This window comes from Myotis brandtii, unplaced genomic scaffold, assembly GCF_000412655.1.
Source record: "Myotis brandtii unplaced genomic scaffold, ASM41265v1 scaffold626, whole genome shotgun sequence".
In the NCBI taxonomy this organism is placed as follows: Eukaryota; Metazoa; Chordata; class Mammalia; order Chiroptera; family Vespertilionidae; genus Myotis; species Myotis brandtii.
Window position 1 is genome coordinate 527,643 of NW_005370394.1, and position 18,600 is coordinate 546,242.

At 37.9% G+C, this 18,600-nt stretch overlaps 1 protein-coding gene across 3 annotated transcripts in view; it reads left to right on the forward strand.

The window, feature by feature from the left end:
* NEDD4 (neural precursor cell expressed, developmentally down-regulated 4, E3 ubiquitin protein ligase) overlaps positions 1-18,600 on the forward strand; it is a 117,662-nt gene that overhangs the window by 92,930 nt on the left and 6,132 nt on the right. For all 3 annotated transcript variants that reach the window (XM_005880115.2, XM_005880116.2, XM_005880111.2), the window contains 13 exons: positions 3,861-3,980; positions 5,212-5,415; positions 6,573-6,653; positions 6,881-6,935; positions 7,027-7,085; positions 8,399-8,464; positions 11,811-12,040; positions 12,927-13,048; positions 13,174-13,244; positions 15,141-15,236; positions 15,557-15,630; positions 15,915-15,975; positions 18,495-18,554. In XM_005880115.2, coding sequence (XP_005880177.1) covers positions 3,861-3,980; positions 5,212-5,415; positions 6,573-6,653; positions 6,881-6,935; positions 7,027-7,085; positions 8,399-8,464; positions 11,811-12,040; positions 12,927-13,048; positions 13,174-13,244; positions 15,141-15,236; positions 15,557-15,630; positions 15,915-15,975; positions 18,495-18,554 — 1,299 coding nt within the window. The remainder of the gene's footprint in view (positions 1-3,860; positions 3,981-5,211; positions 5,416-6,572; positions 6,654-6,880; positions 6,936-7,026; positions 7,086-8,398; positions 8,465-11,810; positions 12,041-12,926; positions 13,049-13,173; positions 13,245-15,140; positions 15,237-15,556; positions 15,631-15,914; positions 15,976-18,494; positions 18,555-18,600) is intronic.

An 18,600-nucleotide genomic window follows, 5' to 3' on the forward strand; every position in this document is an offset into this window, starting at 1 on the left:
CGGGGAACGTTGGAGTCCGCTGTCACTGGAGCAAGCAAGCCTCCCTGTTCGCTTCAGCGCATGGCTGCCGGCTGCCATCTTGGCTGACAGTTAATTTGCATAAGGATATGCTGATTAGCCAATGGGAAGGGTAGCGGTAGTACGCTAATTACCATGTTTCTCTTTTATTAGTGTAGATGTCCTTCTTTGTCTGTTATTATAGCCTTTATTTTAAAGTCTATTTTGTTTGATAGAAATATTGCTACCCCAGCTCTCTTTTTGTTTTCATTTGCATGAAATATCTTTTTCTATCCCTTTATTTTCAATCTCTGTGTATCTTTCTACCTGAAGTGAGTCTCGTTTTTTTAATATATATTTTTATCAATTTCAGAGAGGAAGGGAGAAGGAGAGAGAGAAACATCAATGATGAGAGAGAATCACCAATTGGTTGCCTCCTGCACGCCCCCCACTGGGGATTGAGCCTGCAACCCAGGCATGTGCCCTGACCAGGAATCAAACCACAACCTCCTGGTTCATAGGTTGATGCTCAACCACTGAGCCACACTGGCCAGGTAAAAGTGAGTCTCTTGCAGATAGCATATATATGGGTCTTCCTGTTGTTGTTTTTTAAAATAAATATGTTTTTATTGATTTCAGAGAGGAAGAAAGAGGGAGAAAGAGATAGAAACATCAATGATGAGAGAGAATCATTGATCAGTTGCCTCCTGCATGCCCCCTACTGGGGATTGAGCCCGCAACTGGGGCATGTGCCCTTGACCAGAATCAAACCTGGAACCTTTCAGTACTCAGGCCGATGCTCTATCTGCTGAGCCAAACCAGCTAGAGCTGGTCTTGTTTTCTTAATCATTCAGCTACCCTATATCTTTTGATTGGAGCATTTATGCCATTTACATTTAAAGTGATTATTGAAAGGGACTTAATTATTGACATTTTATCATTCATATTTATGGGGGAGTGTCCTTCTTCTTATAAAGTCCCTTTAACATTTCTTGTAATAATGGTTTGGTGGTGGTAAACTTTTAGCTTTTTTTTTTTTTTTAATCTGGGAAGCTCTTTATTTCTCCTTGAATTTTAAATGATAGCCTTGCTGGGTAGAGTAGTCTTGGTGGTAGGTCCTTGCATATAACGATTTTGAGTATTTCATTCCAATCTTTCTGGCCTGCAAAGTTACTATAGAGAAATAAGCAGACAGTCTTATGGGAGCTCCCTTGTGGGCAACTAACTGCTTTTCTCTTGTTGCTTTTAACATTCTCTCTTTGTTGTTAACCTTTTGCATTTTCATTATGATGTGTGTCTTGGTGTGGGCCTCTTTGGGTTCATCTTGTTTGGGATTCTGTGCTTCCTGGACTTGTGTATCTTTTTCCTTTACCAGGGTTGGGAAGTTTTCTGTTATTATTTTTTCTAATAGGTTCCCGATCCCTTACTCTCTCTTCTCCTTCTGGGACCCCTATGATGTGGATGTTGTTATGCTTCATGTTGTCCCAAAGGTCCCTTAAACTATCCTCATTTTTTAAAATTATTTTTTTATTTTTGTTGCTCTGGTTGAGTGTTTTTGCCTACCTTGCCTACCTTGATTCAGTTTTCTACTTCATTTAATCTTCTGTTGATTCCTTCTAGTGTATTCTTCATTTCAGATATTGTGTCCTTCATTTCTGACTAGTTTCTATGTCTTTTTTAATGCTTGCTCTCTGGTGAAGTTCTCACTAAGTTCCTTGAGCACCCTTATAACCATTTTATTGAACTCTGTATCTGATAGATTGCTTGCCCTTATGTCTTTTAGCTTCTTTTCTGAAGATTTCTCCTGTTTGTTTTTTTGTTTGTTTAGGGCATTTTCTTTGTCTCCCATTTGGCTGCCTTTCTGTGTATTAGGTAGATCTGCTATGTCTCCCAGTCTTAGTAGAGTGGCCTTATATGTAGTATAAGTATCCTGAGCGACTCAGTGGCACAGACTCCCTGATCACCTGATGCTCCAGGAGCATACCTTGTGTAGGTTATGTATGCCTTCCTTTTGTAGATGAGCTTTGATTGCTGTTGGCATATCTATCAGTGGGAGTGACCCTCCACTGGCTGGTTATGAGGATTGGTCACAGTCAGTGTCTGAGCTGCTCCATGGGGGCTGACCCCATGAAACAGAATTTGCCCCCACAGGGTCTGGTGCTTTCTGGGACCTTCCTTTGGGTGTATCACTTTTGGAGCTAATTGGGTCATGCGCTATTGTAGTTTGAAGACTGCCACCATGTATGTTGCTTCTGGGGCCTATTGGAAGAGACTCTGGTGCAGGTCAATGTTATATGCTGCCTGTGACCAGCTCTGGACTATCTGTTAGGAGCTACAAAGCAATCCACAGTTGGTAGCTCCCTTGCCGGGCCTTGGTGAGGGTAGGAGGGGCCAAGCTTTGTACCAAGGCCAGATGCCACAAGTACAAGGCCTGGGGCAGATCAGCAAAAGGCCCAAGCCACCCTGAGAACTGCCACTGCCTGCCAGCTGCCCGTTCTGCTCAGCCACTGAAAGAGCCTTGGGCAGTACTCTAGTTGCATGTGTTGGGTTCACAGGGAATCACCAGGTAAGGGCAAATGGTGTTCACCAAGTTAATACAGACTCAACTTGGCACCAGTTCTGGATCTAAAGCCATTCAGCAAAAGTCTCAGGGTACACCAGGGACCAGCTGCCACCTGCCTAGGGCCTGTGTACCTTTGCGGTGGGATGGGGTGTCAGGGAGTCATCAGGGTGGAGCCAGTAGAGTTCATCAGGTTAAAGCAGATTAAGAGGGAGGGCTCAACACAGGACAGGTGGCGCCTGTCCAGCATGCAGGAAGACGGCCCTTACTCTGAAGTCACACAACTCAGTTTCTCTCTGTGTGTCTCTGGCACCCAGAATTCCTCAAGTGTTTTTTTAAGAAAGACTGCAATGTGTGCCCCAGCAGAACCTACAACTCTGACCAAGTTGAGTAGCGCAAGGCCTCTGGGAGTCGTCAGGGTGGGACTAGTATAGCTCACTAGGCTAATGCCCTGAGGGGGAAGTGCTTGACCCAGGAGAGACGGCATCTGTGTGCAGTATGGGAGAGGGACTCAACACGGGGTGATTGGTGACTGTCCCTCCAGCCTCTCTCCAAAACCACACGAGTCAGTTTCTCCCTGTGACTCAGGTACCTTCTTAGCTGCTATCCCTCTGCTGGAGCTCCGGGTGAGTGCCTCGGAACAAGAGCTTGTGTGCAAGCCCTTTAGGAATTCGCCTCGGCTTCCAGCAGCCATCCATCTTCCTGGGTAGGAATCCCCATAGATTTTTCACAGCCAGATGTTATGTGGGCTCTTCTTCCCAGCACTTTTGTTCTGGGCTGGGGAGCTCAGCGTGGGATTGAGACCCCTGGCTTCCCAGAGGGACCTCCATAGATGAGATATCCCTCCAGATTCTCAACCACTGCATGTGGGTGCAGGGCCAGCCTATTTCATGCCTCCACCCCTCCTACCAGTCTCATGTGGCTTCTTCTGTAAATCCTTAATTACAAGCCGTCTGTTCAGCTAGTCTTCAGATGGATATTCTGGTTATTCAGGTTGATTGTTCAGTAATTTAGTTGTAATGTTGATGTGGTCATGGGAAGAGGTGAAGAAGGCACAGTTTCCATCCATTATGCCATATTGGACCAGATTTTCTACTGTGACGTTTCCTTAGTGTTAATACCCTCATCTTTATTGTCTACTGTTTTGTTTAAATGAACTGTTATATGATTTACTGTGTACACTTCAAAATATTATTTAAAACATGTTTCGTTTAAAGGGGGCTAGCAGTGACAAAGGGATGTGGCCTTTTTAAAAGCATTTTTTCTTAGTAATATTTAATTCTCTCATTATTCTTCATGTTAGCTTTTGCCTACTTCATCTGGATTACCACCAGGTTGGGAAGAAAAACAAGATGAAAGAGGAAGATCTTATTATGTAGATCACAATTCCAGAACCACTACGTGGACAAAGCCCACTGTACAGGTACCCTCAAATCTATCCCTTAACTTGTTTTCTTACATAAATGAAGCCATCATATTTCTATGGAAGCTATTACTTCACTTTGTGGTATATATTGGATGCTGCTGGCATGTTCTAGTTATTTTCTGACATTGGTGCTAAGTGTCTACTATTTCCTGTGGGTCTCTGATGTGCATGAATTACCACTTGTCATTACGTAAAGCAAGTCCAGTTGGGAATAAGAGGACAAAGTAAATGATCTAGTCCATTGGGTAATTTTGTAATTTGAATGGTTAAGACCTTTATTTAGCTAAAAGATAATCTTAGTAATTTGTATCTATTAAAGAAATTTGTGTTGATGACACATTGTCCTTGACAACAGTGAGTGCTTTTGTAAGTGTTTAGGGAAATATTTATTTTATCTAAATATCATTTCTCTTATTGAGAATAATATAACAGATACCCTTTTCTTTACACCCAGTATTTACCACCATTAACAGATTACTATATTCATTTCTAGACTTTTTATTTTTTAAAATAAAATTTTACAGATAAGAGAAAATTTCTTTTAGCCAAACACTTGGTCCCACTCCCCAGAGAGAACCACCTTTTTGAATTTGTTGTGTATTCTACCCTATTTTATATACTTACAAACAGAGTTAAACAATGCAAAATATTGTTTATGTCCATATGTTTCAAATTTTGCAAAGATGTTGTATTGTATAATTCTGAATCTTTTTTTTGCTCAACATTGTTTTAAAACCTCATCCTTTTTTTTTTAATAGCGATCCAGTGTATTTCTTTTAACTACTGCCTAATATTTCATCAGATGACTATATTCCAATTAGCCATTTCTGTAGTGGATATTTGCCATTCAGTTTTGTCTATCCAGCATTGGAACCCACTTCTATATACATAGAATTCCCCACCTCTTAGTCTTTTGGGTGAGCAGAGACAACCTTCGGCAGTTACACTGTGGCTTCTCTTGCAGCTAGGGCACAGCTTCCTTAGTCACGTGCATCAGCAACAACTTTGTCAACCAGCATCTTACAGCTCAAGAATTAGCTGAGAAATGATAAATTATTTTTAAAAAACAACCACAAAGTTTAACAGAACACTTTATTTTAAAAATGAGCCTCCAATGTTTAGGCTTATTTATACGTGTATATTCTGCCTTCAGGTTGTTACCTTTTTAACTACAGCCATTTGTGTAAACTCTATAAAACATTTCAACGTGATTTAATTAATGTGCTAGGCCACAGTGGAGACCAGTCCGCTGCCAGCAAGCCAGAGTTTTTCTGCAAGCCCTCAACCACAGGTCCCCACAAGTGATTCGGCACAGCAGGTGACTCCGCCGGCTGAAATGGAGCAAGGGTTCCTTCCCAAAGGCTGGGAAGTCCGGCATGCACGAAACGGGAGGCCTTTCTTTATTGACCACAACACCAAAACCACCACCTGGGTAACTTCAATACTCTCCAATTTAAATTTATAACAACAACAATAGTAATCGCTTATGTATAGTTCTTTGTAATCTTTTTAAGTGTACATTAATGTAACCTTCATTTTTTAGTATTCATTTAAAGATATGTTGAAATCATAATAGTATTATGTCTATTCAAGGTATGTTTATGACCATTTTTAGTATTTGGGGGTATTGTCCTGTAGATACATTTACTTCCTATATCCAATTTTAAACTCACTAGTCATAAATGCTTGGGAAGATACTTAGTAATATCTTTGTAGTTTCAAAGTACTTTTGAATCCATACCTCATTTAATATTTAAAAAATAACAACTTGTAAGGCTAAGTAGAATAAGTATTTTTATCTTAAGACAAGGGCTTAAAGTTATTTAGCCATTGGTTCACCACTAATAGAAAAATTACTGAAAATTAGCAGCAAAATAAATAGGTTTGATTAATTAATTTATTTTAAAGACCAGTGTACCTAAAATAATTTAATAAAATATTAAAAATAATTCAAATAGAAGTTCTCTTTTTCAACAATTTGGTTGATTTTAATAACCTATTTGAGCTTGCCACCCTACCTTTCGAAAATATTAATAAATCAACACGTTAACAGGTGCCAAAAAGCATGTTCAGGGCTTCAGAAACAACAAGTAGTCCAGTTTACTGTCCCACTCTTTCACCCAATTTTGTTTAGAGAAGAGTCCTATGTAGCCCTAAGGAATGGGGCAAAATACTCTGAACGGTTTCTGTGAGAGATGATGAGTTAACACAGATCCTACTCTGAAATCTGAGAACTGAATACTGTAGCCTGAAAATGATACTAGATCTTACATGGAGAAACTATTATTTCTCAGATTAAGCAAATGAAATAAAAGAATAGTTTAAGCCTGGATGGTGATAGCTTATCAGGAGGTCACAGTTTCAATTCCCGGTCGGGGACCATGTGTGGGTGGAGGCAGCTGATCAATGATTCTCTTCTCATCATTGATGTTTCTATCTCTCCCTCTCCCTTCCTCTCTGAAATCAATAAAAATGTATTTTTTAAAAGAGAATAATTTAAATATTTATTGGTATTAGAAAACATAGTATCAGATTGACTTTCATGATTTTAAAATTATACTGTTTTCTTCATTTATTCTACCAAAAAAGGAAGATCCAAGACTGAAAATTCCAGCTCATCTGAGAGGAAAGACATCACTAGATTCTTCCAATGACCTTGGACCTTTACCTGTAAGTGTATAGAGCTGCTCCCAATCTACTTGGCTGCATTAAACATTTTGTATTTGGGACTACAGTAGTAGTTCTTTAACAGCTGTAAGTAATATAATTAAAGTGTTGATGCCTTCTACTAAGAATGAAATATGCAAATTAAATTAATCATATAACCAATGGTATTTTTCTACCCATACATCTAAAACCCTTTTTGTAAAATAATTGAAATACATTCTTCATTATAGCCAGGATGGGAAGAAAGAACCCACACAGATGGAAGAATCTTCTACATAAATCACAGTATGTGCAGCGTGTTTTTTCATTACATTATTTCATAATATTGAATTTTGTGCATAAGAATGAAGAATATCTTTTTTCTCTCTCTCTTCAGATATAAAAAGAACACAATGGGAAGATCCTCGGTTGCAGAATGTAGCAATAACTGGACCAGTAAGTCTCTTCGTATCAGTATGTCCTGATGGGATTGTCCTCTCACCTATCTCTTTAAGGATGAATGGTCAAGTGCGTAACCCTACAGGCATTGGGAGGAAAGCATATTTGCCTTTCTCTCCTCTGTCACCACCTCCAGGTCTCAGATATTTCAAAAAAGCACATAAGATTATATCCTTCTCCTGCACAATAGCTTTGGGAGACTAGTAAGCCAGACAGTCAAAATGCTAAGGCAGTGGGCTGCTGTGCTCAGGCTCATACTTGCCACTCTCTGAAAAAGAATGTCAGGCCACAGCAGATCAGAGAGGAATCTAGAGTGTACAGGTGAGGAAGTAGACAGTGCCCTATCCACTCTGGGGCTGCATCTTGAACTTTTTGGTAGAAATTATTATAGATATGAGATATAGATATAGTATAGATCAGGGGTCCTCAAACTTTTTAAACGGGGGGCCAGTTCACTGTCCCTCAGACCATTGGAGGGCCGGACTATAGTTTAAAAAAAAACTATGAACAAATTCCTATGCACACTGCACATATCTTATTTTGAAGTAAAAAAACAAAACGGGAACAAATACAATATTTGTATTTGCATATGGCCCGAGGGCCGTAGTTTGAGGACCCCTGGTATAGATATAGATATAGATATAGATATAGATATAGATATAGATATAGATATAGATATAGATATATGACACACTCATATTTAAATATTGCCATGTATGATTTTTATACTACTCTTGAGTCGGGTTAATAATAGGAAAATTATTATCCTCTTTTATATAGTAAATTTTCCATTTTTTAGTTATTCAGATTTTAATTGTTTTTAATTCACAAAAATAAGTAAAATTAAAGATACAGTTTTTTTAGATTATTTTTTAGTCTCCATGTTTGGTCGTTTAAAATAATGGATAAAAAAGGCAACTCCACAACGTTCAAGGAAAAAGTACATTTTTCAAATTGTTCCCTTAATGGAGAAATCACTTTGAAAGTCTCTTTAGAAATGGAAATTTTCATTTCTAATATTTCTCTTCTTGGAAGAAATTTCCTGTTTCTGGCATGTTGCATTTCAAGAATATTGAATGATGAAAATTACAGCCATAGGAATTGCTGAATATAATTTTATCTTAAACAGAGAAATTTAAAAAGTTTTAAGTTTTGTATTTGTTTTTCTTTAAATTAAACTTTCCTTTCCAAATATTCTCTTTTAATGCCTTTAACTTATGTACATAAAATACGTAGAGGGGAACTTTTAAAATTGTTCCAAAATAAAACAACCTAAACCTTCTTTATTTTTCTACAAATTTCAACTCAAGGCAGTGCCCTACTCCAGGGATTACAAAAGAAAGTATGAGTTCTTCCGAAGAAAGTTGAAGAAGCAGGTTAGTGATACTTATAATGAGTTTTTAAGAATGAATGTTATGTACACTTAAGGTAATGGGAAATGCCTTTTTAAATGGATGAAGGAGATACAAAAAAAAGCGGGGGGGGGAGAAAATAGTAAGAGGATTTGTTCTATATTTGTAACAACTTTAAATAGTTTCCTATAGGGAAAAGATGCTTATTTTTTATATACCTTTAGAGACCACAATTATTTTATGTCTTTATTTTTCAAGATATCCTGTCATCTAGAAAAGTAATATTAAAAGTTTGCGTTTAAAGAACTCTAATGTAGTTTCCTGGTGGGGTTTGTGGGGCTTGGGCTTGGTAGAATCTGAGCAAGAATAGCTCCGAGATTATTCTCCTGGTCTTTGACTGTGTCGGACTCTCTGGATTCCTCTTCCGCTTTGACCATTGTTTTCCAGTGATCGTCATTCATTCTCTACAGTTTCAGTTCTAACAAACTGTATAATTTGAAAGTGCGGCTGTGGTTGGAACAGTGCTCTTGTTGCTTGTCTGCTTGTACTTATCACATCTGTTCACTGCACTTCTTTCCATCATTAAAAATTTAATATGTTTGGAATTAAATTCATCATCTACCCATCTATTTCATTTCTGTTTGGTAATGACCATATTTTTAATACCTTTCTAATTTGCACATTTTTCCCCTTCCCCTGCAGTTTAGGAATACTACCAGTAGGTGGCTATATTGGGTTACATTTTCTTGCATTCTAAGCTAGAGGCCTGCTTTTGCACATTCAAGATCCAACATTTAACAAAAATGAAATATAATAGGTGTTTAGTGAACTATTGTATGCCTAAATAAAATCCTAATATATCAGCAACTTTTTAAACTCATCTTCAATAAAAATGGTTAAAATTGCTTTAGAAATTTGTTTTCTACTTCTTAAAATTCTTTGGGATTTTAAGTTTTTGTTGGTTTATTTGCCTGGTAAATATTTTCAGTCTTAATTAAAAAATGCTGGTGAAATAGGAGGACTAACTTCTCCTTTTGTCACACTGAACACTTATAAACATGTTACGACATCTAATTGTTTAGCAGCAGGAAATATGGAACAAGGCCTTTATAAACAGGTCACAGAACACAGAACTTATAATGAAAGCAGTAATACTTATTGAGCTCTCACTATATACTGGGCAGTCTTCTTAGCAAGTTAAATGTATTACTCATATAATCTCTACAATAAGCAAGGGACTTTTTTGAAATGAATAAAAGTACTTTTAATAATGCATGAGATAATTAAATCATAATGGGTTTTGAAAATCCATGCAACTAAATAACAGTGGGTATAGAATTAAGTGAAAACACATTCATGGGTATTTATAGCCTCTACTCTGCCTAAGAGAGGGTAACAGTAATGGGTTCAACATCAAATTTATAAATTAGAATAAAAAAGCAGAATATACTTAAATCATTTAAAGTTTAAAAAAGCAACAATAAATGAAAGAAGTGATTTTTAAAATTGTGAAATTAAATCTGTTTTAAATTTACTTTGTGAGGAATAATAGACATCTCCTAAAGAAAAAAACACACAAAACACAAACAACTCTTATAAGTGTAAGAGGACTGAAATAACATTTACATCACAATTAACATATAAGAGAAAATTAAAAACTACTATAAACTTTTAGATTTGAAGACTTATTTGAAATAATCAATTTAGACAAATTCCTAGAAAAACATCACTTTCTAAAATTGGCCCAGGATATCAGTTAAATTTGAATATTTCTGGGAAAAGTTTTTTTTAATAGAATTTTTTATATTTCAATTAAAATTGCCGTACAATATTATATTTGTTTTAGATGTACACCCCAGTAATTAGACATTATATAACTTACTAAGTGATTATCCTAATAAATCTTGTACTCATTTGACACCATACATAGTTATTAGAATATTATTGACTATATTCTCTATGCTGTACTTTATATCCTCATGACTATTCTGTAACTACCAATTTATACTTCTTAATCCCTTCACCTTTTCTACCCATCCTCCCAACATCCCTCCCATCTGGTCCCTCCCGTTCTCTGTTCTGAGTTTGTTTCTATTCTGCTTGTTCATCTATTTTGTTTTTGAATTCAGTTGTTGATAGGTATGTATTTATTGCCATTTTATTGTTCATATTTTCTCCTCTTCCTCCTCTTCCTCCTCCTCCTCCTCCTCCTCCTCCACCTCCTCCTTCTTCTCCTTCAAAAAGACCCTTTAACATTTCATGTAGCACTGGTTTGGTGGTGATGAACTCCTTTAAATGTTTCTTGTCTGGGAAGCTCTTTATATGCCAGGGAGGGACTGTTATCACATTTTACAGGTGAGGAAACTGAGGCACCAAGAGATTAGATAATGTGATCAAGTTCCATGGTTGTTAGTGGCAAAGCTCCAGAGTTCATGTTCTTAACCATCGTGACATATATTGGTGATTAAGAGAGAAAATTTGTGAGGAAATTATCCACATTGCAACAAAGGTATATTAAGAGTTAAAAGCATGAGTGAACGGTAAGAAACAAGGTGTCATTCCCGAAGTATGGCACAGGAGGCTAAGAATCTGACTTCCCCCACCCTCCTCCGTTTAACAAAAAATCGCAGGCATGATTTAAACAATGAAATCCCTATCTGGACACATCACTCCAAAAGAGCAGAACACCAAGACAGAGATGAAAAATTAAAAACCAATGCTACAAAGCCTTGAGCTACCTTTGAGCTTGACTCTGCCTTATCCTTAACAATGTAGCACATTCTTTAAGAGCTGAGACCCAGGAGCTATGCCTTTCTTAACTTCTGTCTTCAGTTTCTTCATCCGTAAGATGGAGATATAATAGTAGCTTCTTCATAGTGCTGTTATGGGTGTAATCGCATTAACCCATTAAAATGGGGAACAGTGCCTCTCACAGTCTGTAAATATTAATACCTATTAAAGAGTGAATGAGACAGACTCCAAGGAGGAATGGTGGGAGCAGGGAAAATCCCTGAACTGACAGGCAGGCAACAAGTAGCAGGCAGCAGCTACATTATTAGGTCACAGGTGGGTCTTCATTGGAACTTAATATGCAAAGGACTATTCCTGATACACCTTCGCCTGAGCGTTACTGCCACCATCGGTAGCTTCTTCTTCAGATATAAAGACCTGAAGTCTGTGTTATTAAGTGATTAGAGAAGACACATGGATTCTATCATACCATAGAGGAAATATTCCTAGTCATGCTTTCCCTGAAAAGGGGTCTTGGCACCAGGTAGAATACAATGAATTGTATAAGCTTCCTGAGAGAGAAATTTGCTGTTGTGTTGAATTGATTTAAACCAGAAGTCTCTCTTCTCTGGGCTTTCAGAATGACATTCCAAACAAGTTAGAAATGAAACTTCGCCGAGCAACTGTTCTCGAGGACTCTTACAGGAGGATTATGGGTGTCAAGAGAGCGGACTTCCTCAAGGCTCGACTCTGGATTGAGTTTGATGGTGAAAAAGGATTAGATTACGGAGGAGTCGCCAGAGAGTGGTTCTTCCTGATCTCGAAGGAAATGTTTAACCCTTATTACGGGTTGTTTGAATATTCTGCTACGTAAGCACCTTTACAGTGACCGTATACAGGCAAAGACATCACTGTCCTAAAAGTGACAGAGTTGTATGGTGCAAGGAAAATGTGTGGTTCACTGTGCCAGAAGGAAGAGGAGCACTAATGTTGTTTCAAAAATAACTTTTTAAATTGTGGCAAAATACACTTAACATAAAATTTACCATTTTAACCATTTTAAAGTGAGTGTACAGTTCATGGCATTAAGTACTCTCACATCATTGTGCAAGCATCAGCACCATCCATCTCTAGAACTTTGCCATCATCCCAAACTGAAACTCCACACCCATTCAACGCTAACCCTCCCAGGCCCTGGCAGCCTCCACTTTACGTTCTGTCTCTGTGAATGTGTCAACTTTAGGCACCTCATATATGTGGAATCATACAGCATTGTCTTTTTGTGACTGACTTAATTCATTAGCATAATGCCTTCAAAGTTTATCTGTATTGTAGAATGTGTCAGAATGTCCTTCCTTTTGAAGGCTAAATAATATCCCATTATGCTATATAGAGGCCCAGTGAACGAAATTTGTGCATGGCTAGGGTCACTAGCGGTTGCTGGCTGCCAGCCAGGGCCTTCCTTCATTCTGCGCCACCCCTTGGTGGTCAGCGCACGTCATAGAGAGCGATCAAACTCCGGAGGGGACACTTTGCATATTAGGCTTTTATATATAGAGATACCACATTTTGTTTCTCCATTTATCTTTCAATGAACATTTGGGTTATTGCTCCCTTTTGACAGAAATTACTGTTTTGAAAACCATTAAATCCAGAGGTTTAATATGGTTCTAAAAGAGGTAAACAACTTATTGGTCATATTTAAATTTTTATGTGAAATATAGAGAGGAGCATTTAAATGTGGTTGTCTTTGCAGGGATAATTATACCCTACAGATAAATCCAAATTCTGGATTGTGTAATGAAGATCACCTCTCCTACTTCAAGTTTATTGGCCGGGTAGCTGGAATGGCAGTTTATCATGGCAAACTATTGGATGGTTAGTATTCAGCTTAAAACTTTCTTATATGTGATTATAATTATTTTATTATAATGTAATTATAATGTGATGATCTGATTTCTTTCGCTTGGTAATCATTTTAAAAATATTTGCTTTCTTGCAAGGTTTTTTCATCCGCCCATTTTACAAGATGATGCTACACAAACCAATAACACTTCATGATATGGAATCAGTGGTATGTCATTTTCACTTACAATATATAGAGAGAATAATTTAACCGGCAACTGAATATTTTAAAGAGTTAGCTTTTAAAGATGAAGAAATAATAGATTATAATGTTCCAAAATATAAATGAACATTTCCCCCAACATTTTATTATGAAAAACTTCTAACATATAATAAGATAAAAAGATTTTACAGTGGACATGTGTATAGCCACTATCCAGATTCCACTACTGGCTTTTTATCTATACTTACTTATCACATACCTATTCACCTATTCACCCCTCTATCCATCAATCCATTTTATTTTTCTGATGCATTTCAAAGAAAGTTCCAGATATCAGTAAACTCCCTAAATACTTCAGCATGCTGAACAACATTTTAATGTATTTCTCGCATCAACATTTGAATTGTGATCATTTATCATGAATGGCATATGTTTTCAAAATATCAGTTCAAAGGCAAGACCTTGAGATTAGGCCACTACAAAGAAACAGAAACGTAAGGATTAAATTCCTCACTATGGCCCATGCTGAATAGCCTCAAACACTGTGTGCACACAGGTTCCAAGACCTCTTCCTCGGCACCAAGTTCACTTTATGTCCCCTTTCTGTGACACAATATCAGTGTGAACAGTATAATTCTTTACAAATCATAAGGTTGTACAGTTACTTGAGTTGGTTAATTGAGGTTCTGTATTTGAGGCTATTCTTTAGCTTGGGCCAGGTATAAATAGCAGCCTCCTCACTGCTACTTAAACAGTACACACGCAGTCTCACAGGCCACGTAAGAAAGGTGCTATGTGCTCCTGGGTAGCCATGGAAGTTACGATTCATCTGAAAGCTGCTTTATTGACCTTTAACTGGCTAATAAAATTTTTACCTCCACTGCTTCCACACAGAGATAAAGTTCTAAACTTTTAAGCAGGCCCCACTCTATTGATGTATATATTTTTTACTCTCACACGTACTAGTCATCCATCTCTAGCTATATAAATAAGAGGGTAACATGCTAAGTGTCCGTCCGGGTAATGACATCACGTAGCACCACCCGGCTTCCTCTCCCTAGCAACTAGACTCCTTGCAGTTTCTTCAGCCCAGGAACACGACTTGCTTTATAGCCAGGTGGAAACATTTTACACTTTAAACAAATGTCTGTGAAGTATTTTCCCATGCCTCATCTCATTTGATCCTCACAGAAGTCCTGGAGTAGGTAGATAGGAGACTTGGAATCCTATTTTCTTTCCATTTGCTGGAAAATGGAGATTTAGAAAGCTTAGAAACTTGATCCAACTGAAAAGAAGAAATGGTGGACCTTGAAAATAACTTCAGGTTTTTTCACTGCGCAGAATATAGTCAAACACTGCTGCAGTTAAATATTTTACCCTTTGTTCTCCCTGTGTGATCTACAATAATAATCTGCTTCATGTTGATATTTACTGCTGTGCTGCTGACAATTACCTGAAAGAGAAGTTGGGGTGCTTCACTGGGCTGGAAAAAGCTTAGCTAAACCAGAAAGCAGGTCTAATTAAGCAAGTTTATTCTATGTCTATAAAAGGCTAAGTTGACTCGCACATGCACGATACATATAAAGCTCTTGCTGGCGCCAATCGCATGCGTGTGTTTCGATCTGTCATTGTCAATTGTGAATATGGTTGACACTTCTATTAGAGAAAGGGTGAATAGTGATATTAAAATATTTCTTCTAATTAATTTCCTTTCAATGTGCATGAATTTGTGCACCGGGCCACTAGTCTATAATACTTGTGAATGTATGGAAAAGGTGTCCAATGACTTTTTCACCTTTGGTCCCATTATTCCTTCAGACTCTCAGTATACTTCCTTTGCAGGTGCAGGTGTCTTCTTTTTATATGTATACAAATGTTAAATATGTAATTTTCCCCATCTAGGATAGTGAATATTACAATTCACTAAGATGGATTCTTGAAAATGATCCAACAGAACTGGACCTCAGGTTTGTCATAGATGAAGAACTTTTTGGACAGGTTTGTAAACTTTGATGAATTAAAATGGTACATGAATTAATGATACAAATGTTATAACAAGTTTAGACATTAAATAATGTATATACTCAAAACATTTCTGTGCTCTATTTTAAATTTATTTTCCAGTAACAAAAGCTGTCTCTCAGCAAGAATTTCTGCTTTCTTTGACATTTGACTCATTCCGTATTTGTTTTAGTAAAACTAATATTTTAAGTTTTGAATGGATTTAATTTAAAACACCAGGTTTCTGGTGTAACTATAATATGTATATATTTTTTTTTCACTAAACTAACATATGAAGGTGTCATGCTTTATTTTAGACACATCAGCATGAGTTGAAAGTTGGTGGATCAGAAATAGTTGTCACCAATAAGAACAAAAAGGAATATATTTAGTAAGTATTTCGTTAGTGTTTTGCCATACTTAGTAAATACTTTGTTGGAAATAATTTTGTACTTCTTTTCAGAAAGACTCTTTGTCGTTCTCTCTCTTTCCCAGTAGCTGGAGTCACGATGTCACTTTCTCTCTCTTTAACAATGCCGTATCTCCCACTCAGATTCAGGGTTTACCTGGGGCTTAGCTAGTCTTTATTTTTTGTTTGTTTCTACAAAGGATAAATATACCTTGAATTTTTTTCTTAATTTGTGTGAAAAAGACAGACTTTTTTGTTTCTTTTAGCCTTGTAATACAATGGCGATTTGTGAATCGAATCCAGAAGCAAATGGCTGCTTTTAAAGAGGTACTCATCTTCTTTTGTTTGCTCTTCTGTAATTGCAAAGTATAATCCATAAACTGTAAATATTGGGGCTTCTCATATCCGAGAAAAATTAGCACGTGACTTCCCAATTTAATTACATTTTTATATTAACAAAATACTCAGTCATTCAAGAGGTCCATGCAGTAAACCTTGACAGTCCCCCCTCCCATTGCCCTTACCTTCCCCAGTCCCACACCTTTCACCTTCAGTGACCTTAGTGAACAAAGGAACAAGAGTGCTGTAAGAATAGTGGGATATGCCATTTGTTTCTTTTCCTGTATGGGATCACACTATACATGTTGGTTTGTGACTTGTTTTCTTATCAGATATTTATTGGAGATCTTACCATGTCAAGAGATATAGCTGTCATTTTTCATGGCTGCATTTTGTTCATAATATTAATTCTTAAGTTATTTAAACTTCCCCCAACTGATAGACATTTGGGCTATTATCAGGGCATTCATTTCTTAAGCTAACTTAAAATTTCCTGTTAAATATTTTTTACATACTTTTTCTTTTATTCAATATTGAGCACTGTCTGGTGCTACATCAGGCAAAAAGACATAAGCCGTACTATCAGGGAGCAGAGAATCTAAAACTTGAAATGGACAGACGCAAGCCTGAAGTGCTAGGGAAGCCCAGAAGAGAGGGAGAGACCAGAGTGGGGAGAGTGGAGGTGGGGCAGGGAAGGACTAGAGCAGTGGTTCTCAACCTTCTGGTTGAGAATGCAGTTCCTCATGTTGTGACCCAACCATAAAATTATTTTCGTTGCTACTTCTTAACTGTAATGTTGCTACTGTTATGAATCGTAATGTAAATATCTGATATGCAGGATGGTCTTAGGCGACCCCTGTGAAAGGGTCGTTCGACCGCCAAAGGGGTCGCAACCCACAGGTTGAGAACCACTGGACTAGAGGGATTGGCCAGACACAGAAAGGAGGGAAATGCAGTTCTGAGAGAGCAGCAATTGAGACCAACTACAGACACATTAGACAGCAGACAAGCAATTCCAATCCTGGAAAAGAGGATGCAAAAGGTAAAACTAAACCTGGAGAGCTAGCCAAAAAACAGATTGTAAAGGGCCTGTTTGTTAGTTTTCTCGGAAGTCCAGTGAGAGGAAGGGAAGTGGTATTAAGATGCAATGTACACTTTAGTCAGACCATTCTGGAAATGATATGCAGTGAATTAGAAGAGGAATGGTCTAGTTGGGAAAGAGCTATAGAATCCAGGTGAAGAATGGATTAGGAACCAAGAAAGTGGTGCTGTGGGTGCATCTGAATGGTCTTCAGGAGGGGAGATCCACAGCATAGGGTGACTAAAGGATGGGTAATTGGGGTGGCAGTATGGATTTGGGAATCGTCTGTGAATGTGTAGTGGAGCTGTGGACCAGATCAGATGGAAAATTCAAAAGAACAGGGAGGTGAAAGAGGCTGGCCACTTGTGGAAACCTGGGAACACCAACATTTAAAGGATGGACAGTGAGAAAAGGAGCCTTCAGAGGAATTAGCAAAGGCAGACAGAGACATAAGAGCAAAACCATCAACAGCAAAGTTTCAAGAACAAAGATGTTTTCAACAATATACTGCAGAGAAGTCAAATAAGACATGGAATTAGAAAGTGTTCATTAGATGTAGCCGCAAAGTTGCTTTGACTTTTTCCCAGGACAGCTTCGGGGAAGCAGTGGCATAGAGGTCAGATTGCAGTGGGTTGAGGGAAAGACAGGAGGTGAACAAGTAGATCTGATAACATATAACACTGTCAAGAACGTGGCTGTGAAGAGAAGAAAAGGGTGTTTGCTCTTTGGTTTTGTTTTTAATGTAGATATGACTAGAGTGCACTTAAATGCATGAAGAGTAAGCTGGTAAGAGAAGGAGGTTTAGTGCGGTGACCTTGAGGAAGCAGGTGAAGCACAGAGAGGGAGTGGTACCTCCCTCCACTGCAGTGGGAAGGAGGCCGTGGTGGATGTTGGTGCTGGTTGTACATGGGGAGGTGGAAGGTTGAGTGAATTCCATCCTGCATAATTGCCTCTATGGCTCTCTCACATAGAAATTATCTCCTGTAAAGAAGGGGTGACATTGAGGAGGGGGGCTTGAGGAGTACAGGGAAGCTTTAAAATTGCCACTTCGAGGAATCTCTGAGAGAACAGACTAGGGACACATAGCTTCTTGCCAATATTGAAATCCCGGTTGAGTTTAGAGTTGGGTTATTGTCAGGGCACTCATTTTTTAAGCTAACTTAAAATCTTCTGTTAAATATTTATCACATATTTTTTCATTTATTCAATATTGAACACTGACGATGTGTCTTGTGCTGTGTCCGGCAAAAAAGCATAGCTGTCAGGAAGCAGAGTATCTAAAACGTGAAATAGACAGATACGAGCACGAATGTGTAATGGTAGATCTGTGTGGATGTGGGGTTGCTCCAGAAGCACCCAGGAGCTCAAGTAGAGGATTGCCCATTGACCCTGCTAACCAGGTTTTTAAATCCATTCTTTCTTCTAGGGATTTTTTGAACTAATACCACAGGATCTCATCAAAATTTTCGATGAAAATGAGCTCGAGGTAAGAAACATTTTTACGTTAAAATGGAACTTTGGTGCTCGTTGTT